Source organism: Hippocampus guttulatus, chromosome 4 (genome assembly GCF_054856545.1).
Source record: "Hippocampus guttulatus isolate MCC_2025c chromosome 4, RoL_Hgut_1.0, whole genome shotgun sequence".
In the NCBI taxonomy this organism is placed as follows: domain Eukaryota; kingdom Metazoa; phylum Chordata; class Actinopteri; order Syngnathiformes; family Syngnathidae; genus Hippocampus; species Hippocampus guttulatus.
The window spans coordinates 26,773,136-26,783,594 of record NC_141264.1 but is presented as its reverse complement, the minus strand read 5'-3'; the positions used below and the strand labels follow the sequence as shown (position 1 = coordinate 26,783,594).

The following is a 10,459-nucleotide window of genomic DNA, read 5'->3' as shown; positions in this document are numbered from 1 at the left end:
TATTTAGACTGCATTTTTATGCGCACGTTTTTTTTTTAAATTCGTTTTAAATGAATAGCTTTTGTCACTTTTACAAATTTGGGAGTTTTCATCAAGTGTGATTTCAACATACTCGTCGTTATGATGGGATAATTGTTATAAATTCACTTTTGGAGTCTGAGGAAGTGGTGGGCTTTTGTATTCACGGGCCTCATTTCAATTTTAAAACAACCAATTGGCCTGGTCAATGGTAAATGAGGTGAAATCAAGAATTTGAATAGTAGTATTAGTTTTACAAAAATCAGGCAGAAATGTTTTTTAATAAGGTAAAATAGAATATTTTAATGTCATTCTCGTTTTAATCGCAAACATAATTAGCCAATTATTTGGTACATTTGAAAAATATAATGTACACCAAACTATTGATCTAACCAATATTTTTAACAATTTCCACTCAATAGCCATCGAGCACGTGGCCTCGATTGCCCTCTAGTGGACGTCCTGCGTTAGAGAAATGTCAACAAGCTACATTTTGTTGACATTATTGCCATCTAGCGGTGTACTAAGAGACTGCAACAACCTCAGCTCAAAGCGGGTGCATGAGTGACCACACTTCGCAATAATACTATTTTTTGTAGATGTGACGAGAACATGTCAACCTAAAGGAGTTCTTGGGGCGCACTCCATGCAATTTAATTAGCGCTTACTTCACGTTACGTAATAGAAATTACGTTGATGTGACAGAATATGTAGGTTTTGACAAATGGTTAAATAAAACGTTGTGTTTTTAAAATACCCCGCCTCCTGGCCGAAGACAGCTGGGACAGGCTCCAGTACGGCCGCGACTCTCTTGAGGATGAACCGCTCACATCAAAGTTCAAAGTCAACTTTATTGTCAATTATCCTCTTTGTACTACAACATACAGCACAGTTGACATTTCTTTCCTCTCAACCACGTGCAAACATGCAGTGCATTAAAAACAAACGCAACTAAAAATAAGGATAATGGATGGATGAATATTTTAAAAGTAAGCTCAAAAGATACCGGGAAGCCTCAACTATCACCAGCGGCACTTCTGGTTTGCGTGTGACGCCACGCGCTCCCTGTCCAATCACGAGTGCTTCCGTGTGACGTCATTCGCCAACATGGCGGTGGACTGGAACCGAGGTAGATATTTGTTTTGACACGTCCGAATCGGGAAAAGAATCACGTTAATAACTACACCTCACCGTGCTTTTAAGTTTGGATTTACGATCATTTCCAGCTAAAAAAAATAAATAGTAGAAATACGGTCGCCACGTAGGTCGCCGTAAAACAAGACTCGAAATTGACGCGTTTGTTTTTCCATCTGGCGAAGTGTTCGTGGTGCTTTTTGAACCAAACAGTTGTCCCTTTAAATTAAACGTACGCCAGGCAGCGTGGAGGCATCTGATGTCGTGTGTGTCATAAGATGAAGTACTGTGTCATAGAAGCTTCGACGTGTTTATCCCGGCAGGGCATGGCTCGGTGGAGGACATGCTGGACGTCGAGAACAAGCGTCTGGCTGACAACTTGGCCACCAAAGTGTCCCGACTCAAATCTGTAAGTAAATCAGCCGCGGCACCGTCACAAGTGCGTAGCCACACTGTCTTCAAATTAGGCTACTCTTACTTTAGAACAAGACGACTCGCGTTAACGTAAAAAGTAGGTCTCTATACAATACAACACAATACATGCTGATTTATATAGCGCCATCACAACAGCGGCAGCTGTAACAAAGCGCTTAACAAAACGGTTAACAAAGTAAAATAATAAACACAACACATAACATAAAACAGCGGACAGTCGTGCAGTCCTAACTACTTTTCCGTCACACGCTTTGTTGTTTGAAGCAGTTTGAGATGAAAGAGGAGAGACGTCATGCTCAAAATGTTCACGCGTCGGCTACGAGCTGAACAAAACTCAAGGGCAGTTTGTTCAACCGTTGTTGAAGTTACTGAACATTAGTTACAAGAACATTTTTTCAATATCTCAACATTATTTATTGCGCGTGACAATTTGAAATATTGGTACAGATAAAAGCAAGCATCATGGAAGTTCGCCTCCTTGGTTTGCTTTCGCGGGGCCACATAAAATGTGGCGGGCCGGATCTGGCCCGAGGGCCTTGAGTTCGACACCTCGGTTGACTGCTGGTTGAGAAAGCGCTCAACAGCCGACTGATTCGTTTAATTGTGGTTGCCAATTGTGATCACAATTAACTCATTCACTCCCAAAGACGTTTTTAAACGTCTTTTCAGACTTGGTCCAGAATTGGCTGGTACTGAATGAGTTAATTGTGCAACCCCAGACAAGCCCCCCCCACTGTAACCGCTCTCATTTTGGGTCACCATCACTGCAATGTGAAATGTTAGTTGTTAATTTTGAGTAAGCAAGATAGTGGCTGCCATTGTAAGCGTGTGAAGCCTTCCCTGACAGCTGGCGTACGACATTGACAGAGAGGCCGACGATCAGAACGACTACTTGGACGCCATGGTGAGTTCAAACCGATTGTGCCCGTCAAAAGTGGGACAAAGCGGCGGCGCTTTTTGACATATTTGCCGCTCCCGCCAGGACTCCAACTTTCTGAGCAACACGAGCCTGCTGGGCGGCAGCGCCAAGCGCTTCTCCAACATGATGCGCTCGGGACGCGACAACCGCCGCATCATGTGCTACGTCACCATCGGCCTGGTGGTCTTCTTCTGCGTGCTCTACTACATCGTCGCCAGGATGCAACGCTGAGCCGCTCGCCGTCTCTTGGCCGCTCCCGCCACGCAGACAAGACTGCACAGGAAGGAAACGCTTGAAGGGGGGGGGGGGGGGGGAGAGAAACAAAACAAGGCGAGCCATGGAAGCGATCTGCAGGGGGCAGCAAAAAGTGCGTGAGCAGCAGCTGGGAACGAAAGACGGGTTTTTTTTGTTTGTTTTTTGGGGCCATCCAGATTGAAGAAATGCGGATTCGTTTTGGTTCAATTCTAGTGTTTGTGTACAGTTAAATTTCCTAATGACATTACAGTTTACTATAAAGTTTGTAAAATACTTTATGACATATTCAATGTAAATGTTCCTGTTCTGCAGTTGGCAAAAGACTGATTGCTGCATATTTATTCTTAACTTTTTAGTTTGTACCGACGTTTAGAGCTTGTCAGCTGGCTTTTCAATTCCATTCCGCTTTTGTGTTGACTCTTTTTGCAAATAAATGGTTCAATTGCGCATTTATTTTAAATATATACTGTACAGGGTTTCAATCAATGGCCCCACAGTGAATGTCTCACTAATATGATGTGCGCTTCATATTTATGTCAAATCATTTTGATCACCCTGAATGTTATTCTTTTTTAAAAAGTCACGTTTTATTGACATTATTTACATTCTAAGAGTACAATAGCAGTTGTATTTTTTCCTAGTCATTGGGGAATTTCAGAATAAGACGCATGTGTGTTTCATGGTAACGCGAAGCGGAAACTGGCGTTTCATTCGGGAAACGATCCAGTCTCTTCGGCCTCGCTCGGCTTTTTCCGGCGACTCGCTGAGGGGACTCGTGCAAAAACAAACCGCGAGGCGGCGTTTTCTCTCTGCTTGGGCCTTGGCATTGTTTCGAAGAAAACATAGTAGTCGTTTCGTTTTTCCTTCTAATGAAGTGAGCTCATTCCCGACCGATTCCCGAGTCCTTCCTCGGCGTTCCCCGTGGCTCTTCGGTTAATTTCGGCTCTCGTCGTGTCTTTCGCCGGAGGAATGGACGAAGCGGAGTCGGCGACGAAGGCGCTCGGGTTGGACGAACCCCGCAGGCGGGCGGGCTCGGATACCGAGTCGGACGCCGAAGTCTCCACGATGGCCGTCATGGCGGCGCCGGAAAACATCGACGACGCCGAGTCGGCTTTCGCAGGCAAGGTGGCGAGCTCCGAGCTAGCCGACAGGGCAGGCCGCATCCTCGCGCCGCCGAGTGGCGCTAAAAGTCAAAAATTGCCCCACTTCCTGCTTCTCACAAGGAGCTTGTTCTTATCCGTATTTCCCGATACTTGCACTTCGTCGGCATCATTGCCGCTTCTCAAAACAATTGTACACTTCGCATCACAAGAAAATGGATTGCGTTTGTGTTATTGTCAATCTGTAAAGTATTTCTAAACAAGCAATCTTGTTGGTCAAAGTGTCTCCGGACCCCGTTTACCTTTCCCGTCATTTAAGTATTACGGTAATCGTACGCCGTCTGATCGTTTTGACTTTAGAAGCGGTGCGCTCATTTTTATGTTTCGTGATATAACCGCAGTCCACCGGCATAAAGAGTCAAGAGCTTCAGTCAAGATTCATCAAAATTTACCCCACGAAATTTCCTTTATCTATTTGGTCAATTTAACTTTGCACCAACCCCACCAGGAGGTTTGCCCTTATTTCGCTGAATTTCTAGTTGGTCGAGCATCATTCGAAAATGTGTTCAATCAAGATTTAGAGCAAGAAAATGCTGCTGACGTGTCGCGGTTCCGCTGCTCTCCAAAAGTTGCCTAACCGAAGTCTGTTTCTTCATTCGGTCATTTGGAATTTGTGGCGACTCTCGAACCTGCGCTTATCAACCGCTGAAATTGCGTTGACCTAATTTCATATTTATGTTTTTTTCATAAGTGTTTTTGATTCTGCTTATGTCCCGGCGCAGAGGTCTCCACGGTGGCGGTGGAAGACGTTCAGGCTGCAGACGACAACGTTTTCACCACCCCGGTGGATGCGGTGGAAAACCTTCCGGAACACGTGTTGGTACAGCTGAACACACGTACAGTATACACGCCCTAGACTCAACTCAAGTGTCTCTCTCAAGAACTTGAAAACAACCCCGCGGCATACAAAAGTGCCGTACATGGGGCGAAAAGAATTTATATAGCAACAAACCATCAAACAAATGCATAATTAAGAGCGTAGAAAGCACAAAAACGGTCCAATTCAAAATCAAGTCTCATCCTGGGTCGAAAGCCAAAGAATAAAAATGAGTTTGAAGATGATCTGACAGTAATCCGCGGAGCAGCGGAAGGAAATGCCAGGTTTCCTTAAGATGGTACCCAAAGGGCGCAGAGACAGTGAGAACAGCGGAGGGCCCAGAATTCAGCCCTGTGGGACACACTCATTCAGTCATATACAGCCATACGTGTGTGTGTGTGTGTGTTTGTTTGAATTTCTGTTTGGTCCTCACAGAGTGGAAGGAGCCCCCTGGAGCTGGCCGAGGGTCTGAGCGGCCAGAAGACCACCCTCATCATGGTCCGCACCGACACGACAGTCGGACAGCAAGACCGACTCAAGTCTGCGTCTGCCATCTCGACCGGTAAACGCGAAACGTCGCACTCCGCGTGTACGTGCGCCTCTTCGGATCCGTGCCAGCGTGTTTTATCGTCTCCCCTGTTTGACCGCTCAGGCCTGGCGACTCCGCCCACTCGGCCGGCTCCTCCCCAGGACAAAGAGCCCGCCTCCAAGTACAACTGGGACCCGTCGGTATACAACAACGAGCTGCCGGTGCGATGCCGCAACAGCAGCGGCGTCCTCTACAAAAGCCGCCTGGGCTCCGGTGAGCGCGCCGGACGACGGGATGAAGTGTTTTCCGTTGTCCACTTTGAATTTTGCCTAACATTTCCGCTTTGTGTGTCGAGGCGGTAAAGGTCGCTGCATCAAACACGATCAGCGGTGGTTGACGCCCACCGAGTTTGAGGCTCTGGCGGGTCGCGCCAGCAGCAAAGACTGGAAGAGGAGCATCCGCTACGGAGGGAGGCCTCTGCTCTGCCTCATACAGGTCCCGACGCGTCCGCCCGCCCGCGCGTGGCCCCGAGCGCTCCCGCCTTATCCTCACTCGGATGTCATGTGTCTGCGCGCAGGACCGCATCCTCAATCCTCACGCCGCCTCGTGTACGTGCGCGGCCTGCTGCGACGACATGGTCCTGGTGAGGCCGCCGCCGATTCCCATACGATACGATTCGCTTCATTTGCCACTTTCTGTGATAAGAGTCGTCCAAGTACGACGCGGTTCGGCCCACTCCCGATACAATTCCCGTTCGCTCCTCACCTCAGTTCTGATGCCGTACGATTCGCTTGGATCACAATACGATGGACTCCAATGACAGTGCCATTTGTTTGATCTGATACGATTCTCTCCGATGACAATACGATTCACTTTTAGTTCGGGTGCGATCCAGCACGATTCACTCCGATCAGGGTTTGGCTCCTTCCAATGATGGCGCGATTCACGACCACGTTGCAATTCGTCGCGTTCGCAGAACGATTCATTCCTATTGCGATGTGAGTCGCTCCGCTTGTCTGATGGCAAATCAATACGATGCAAGTCATTCATCGAGCGCATGATTTGATCCAATTCTGATTTGATATGAAACGATCGACTGCATATTGTGGTTGTGCGAGCCGATATGGCTAATTGTGTATTTGTTGTTCTCAGGACGGAGACTCCCCGGAAGCCGAGAATATCGCAATGGTATTCTCTGAAAAAAATCTCCAAAAGTGTTGTCTCGTGCCGCTTGTTCCAAATGTGATGTCGGTGTCCAACAGAACGGCCCGGTGCGGCTCTTCGTCCCGTACAAGCGAAGGCGGAAGGAGGCTGAAGCGTCGGCTGTTCCCGCCAAAAAGGAAGTCCCTGCCAGCAAAAATATCACGCTGAGCCCAGGGACCACGTGTGAGTCACATGACCCAGGTCCAGGGACGTCCTGGAACCAAAATTCGGTCCGGGAATTGACACTTGCTGAACAATTCTCATCGATTGTGTGTGTGTGTGTGTGTGGGGGGGGGGGGGGGGGGGTGGCCTTCATATGCCTAAAGGTCGTCAGTGAAGGGGCGTGTCCGTTGCGTGCTGAAACGGCCTCCACGAAGTCACTTCAGGTCATGCAAAGAGGTTTTTTTATTTTTTATTTTTTTGGGTTCTCCTCTTGCAGTCACGGTGTCACCGATGGGTCAGATCACCCCGTCGGGGACGTTGTCTTTCGAGCGCTCGCCCAGCAGCGACACCGCCGCCGCCGCCGCCATCATCTCGGACGCCTCGGCGCAGAGCGAAGTCTACGCGGACACGGCAGGTGCTCCGATTAGCGCGCCGCACATTCCAATTAGCATACGGATCCCTCCAAATATGATGCAGTGCATTGCGATTGACTCCAGCTGCGGTGCGATTCCATTCTAGCGGGGAGGGGGGGGGTTAAACTCATTTTTGTCGCGGTCCACTTTGGAGTTACGGTTTCCCTGGGAGGGCCCCTTCTGGCTGTAAATTTTGTAAAAAAACCAAATGTTGAGCCACCTCCACATATGACAGACACAGCGAACAACAAATTGATGGAGAGCTTGTTTTGAAATCAGAAGTCGGGAATAATGGCTTGTTCAAATATTGTTGTCATTGATTCGAGATGACAATTTGAAATGTTGGTTCAGACTTGAGCAAGCATCATGAAAGTTGACATGCTTGAGTTGCTTTCGCGGGCCACATAAAATGAGGCGGCGGGCCGGATCTGGCCCCCGGGCTTTGACTTTGACACCGGTGGCTTATTGGATACGATTCACTCCGATCACGTTGCACTTCACTCCGAACGCAATACGGAGTGACAATACGATGACCCCCGATTGCGATTGATGTTTCCCCACAATTCGTTTATCTCGTACAATTCACTTTAATTACGATACGGCGAATCCCGGCGACGATACGATTCAATCTGACGACGGTGTCATTTATTTTTTTTTCCGGCGCGGTTGTCCGCACGATCCGATGAATCTTTTAATTGACAGATTAATCGATTAATCGGCGTGAAGCGAGGCCCGAATGACTTCTCTCCCGTGCCGTCAGTGTTGACGGCCTTACCGGCGTTGGCGCTGTGCCCCCAAGCCAAGATGGCGGTGGCGTCCCCTTCGCCGTCGCTGGTGGGTGCTCTGGAGGTGGGGCCTGTGGCGGGGGCCACCTTGGCAGCGGGGCCGCCTCTCTTGAGCGGCGGCCCCGCCGACGCCTGGCAGGGCCTGGAGGAGATGGCCGACACCCTCATGAGCAACGCGCAGCAGCTCAAAGCCTTGATCGAGCAGGCCAAAAGGGACAGTAAAGGACACAAGGAGGTAAGGCCCAGGCCCAATGATCACTTCCAACGACCGAAGCTTCGCGAAGCACTTTTGACTCCTCGCGACGGCGCTCTCGGTTTAAAGATGGAGTGGAATTTTAAAACCTTTCAATTGCACTAACTTGTATCTTCAAACCGAGAGCACCATCTAGAGGAGTCAAAAGACATCACAAGTGCTTCACGAAGCTTCGTTTTCACTGCGTGTGTGTTTGTGTGCCGTCAGTGTGCCGTCAGTCAGTCCTTCCAGAACCAGATAACGTTCCGGACGCCGCCGGACGACTCGCAAGCCAAACGGAGCAACGACATCGCTGCGGTCATCCTCAATGTAAGTTTTCCAAACTCAAACTCTAAGCCTCATGCCGAGTCCAAAGCCATGAATAAAAATGAGTTTGAAAGACGGACAGCTTGGGGGGGTTGCCCAAGATTCATTCCAAAGAGAGGGAGCGGCAACGGAAAAAGGCTTCCGCTTAGTCCTCACAACATCCACTCGCGTCCGGTCTCGTGGAGACCCGAGGCAGCTCCGAGAGGGAAGGTGGGGCCAGGCCGTTTCAAGATTGGAAAACAAATAAGCACATCTTCAAAAGAAATCTAAAAGGTATTTTGGGAGCCGGCGAAGACACGCCAGAGTAGGAGTTACGTGCTCTCTTTTACGTGTACCGGTCAAGAGGCGAGCAGCGGCGATCTGGAGCAACCGGAGATGCTCGATGGAGGATTGTCTGACTCCAAAGTCAAGTGCGTGACGGTCATCCGGCCGGGATGTGACGAAGGGCATGAACGACTGTTTCAAAGTGCGCTTGGGAAAGCGGAGGCTTGTAACTTGAGCCAGCCGCCGAAGCCGAAAGAAGCCGGATTGGACGACGGCACCGATTTGCCGCTCCGATTTCAAACCGCTGTCCGGCCCGAAGACCCCGCTTCGAGACTGTTGGCTGAAGACAATGAGGAAGACTTGCGACGTGCACGTGGCGAGGCGGAAATGATTCACCGTTTAAGCCACATCGCACGCCGTCCTTAACGTACATTTTTGGACATCGTGTTTTCATTCCCAATGGGCCGCCATATCCGGGCGAAGATTGAAACGGCACGGTTGTGTGGTCTTTTCAGCAAATGTGCGAGAACTGCGGCCGCGTGGCCCTCAGCGAGTGCACGGGCTGCCGCAAAGTCAACTACTGCTCCACTTTCTGCCAGAGGAAGGTGAGTGAGCGGGGGCAGACGCACGTTCCGAGTTTACGTCGGTGCACGCCGGTTTCTCGTTTTCACATTTGAGTACGAACGGTGACATATCGGGTCGAATCAAGTTTTGAAATCTCGAAGCGAAAGGGGAATGGCGGAAGAACCCCGTCGCTGCGGCCACAACTAATGACGCGGCCCGGCTAACGGGTCGCCGGTTCCTATCCAGCCGCTAACCTGAGCTAACAACAGCCAAAGACACCCACGGCGCTCGCCGGGCCAGGCCCCGCCCTCCGAAGCCACGCGCAGACGCAACGTTGTCGAACGTCAGGACCCCAAGTGGACGAATAGACCTGCCTGCGCATTGATTGGTCAAATCCATTTTTAGCCAACCGAGCAATGAGATCATTGGTAGTGCGCTACCCAGTGCGACAAAAAAAAAATCGTCGATCGCCTGTCCAGCTCCAAAGTGGGAGGCGGACCTCGTGAGGACATTTCCGTTTCACCCTTGCAGGACTGGAGAGATCATCAGAACAACTGCTTCCAATCGGCAGGAGGAGGCGGGGCCGCCCCGGAGGACGAGCCCATGGCGGCCCTCGGCATGGACAAAGTCAAGTGAGAGGGCGTGGCCGGACGCGCCCCCGCTTGAATCCTTCCTCACCGTCGCGAGACAGCGTGTAGACACACACACACACACACACACACACACGTCTTCTTGCCAAAGTGACTTTATTGGAGGTCAAAGATGTAAAAGCTTTTTGTTTGTTGTCGTCGTCGTCTTTGTTTGGTGCCAAGTATGAATTGATTCACTCAAACTCGGTTGAAGTTGTCGATTAAGTTGTCTACGAATTCAAAATTCATTTGACCTCTTCAATGTCAATGATTTCTTTGTGTGACATGTTTTTGTATACAGTCGAGTCAAGTCTTTGCTCAGTTCGTAGTTCATATTTTAAAATGCAGTTCTTGGACCATCAAATCAATTCATGTTTTAATTGATTCTTATTGGAACTCTTTTTTTTTTTTTCTTGTCGATTTCCTTTTGGGCCAAAAGAAAAAAGAAAAATGAAATCAGAAGTCGAGCTAAATAAGTACAGATGCTCTGAAATAATGTGTAAAAAGTCAAACAAATTCTCGACAATTCCAATCAATAATGTGGAAATTCCATTGGCATGTCATGAATTTTTCTTTCATTTTGGCATTCGGCCCCATTCCTGACGGCCCCCCC

At 49.3% G+C, this 10,459-nt stretch overlaps 2 protein-coding genes across 4 annotated transcripts; both read left to right on the top strand.

The window, feature by feature from the left end:
- Positions 1–1,100: 1,100 nt before the first annotated feature.
- Positions 1,101–3,208, top strand: bet1l (Bet1 golgi vesicular membrane trafficking protein-like). Its single transcript, XM_086109180.1, has 4 exons — positions 1,101–1,147; positions 1,476–1,561; positions 2,435–2,491; positions 2,570–3,208. The coding sequence occupies exons 1-4, from the start codon at positions 1,126–1,128 to the stop codon at positions 2,735–2,737; spliced, it is 333 nt and encodes a 110-aa protein (XP_085965306.1). The 5' UTR covers positions 1,101–1,125; the 3' UTR covers positions 2,738–3,208.
- Positions 3,209–3,396: 188 nt separating this feature from the next.
- Positions 3,397–10,214, top strand: LOC147207034 (deformed epidermal autoregulatory factor 1 homolog). 3 transcript variants are annotated; one of them, XM_086108541.1, is made up of 13 exons: positions 3,397–3,881; positions 4,644–4,741; positions 5,174–5,300; positions 5,391–5,540; positions 5,632–5,762; positions 5,845–5,910; positions 6,420–6,455; positions 6,530–6,653; positions 6,910–7,047; positions 7,806–8,065; positions 8,291–8,392; positions 9,169–9,258; positions 9,749–10,214. In XM_086108541.1, the coding sequence occupies exons 1-13, from the start codon at positions 3,731–3,733 to the stop codon at positions 9,851–9,853; spliced, it is 1,578 nt and encodes a 525-aa protein (XP_085964667.1). In that variant the 5' UTR covers positions 3,397–3,730; the 3' UTR covers positions 9,854–10,214. The 3 variants fall into 3 exon arrangements, with proteins under 3 accessions (XP_085964667.1, XP_085964665.1, XP_085964668.1); XM_086108539.1 differs by having other exon boundaries at positions 5,623–5,762; XM_086108542.1 differs by lacking the exon at positions 9,169–9,258 and having other exon boundaries at positions 5,623–5,762.
- The last annotated feature ends 245 nt before the right edge of the window (positions 10,215–10,459 follow it).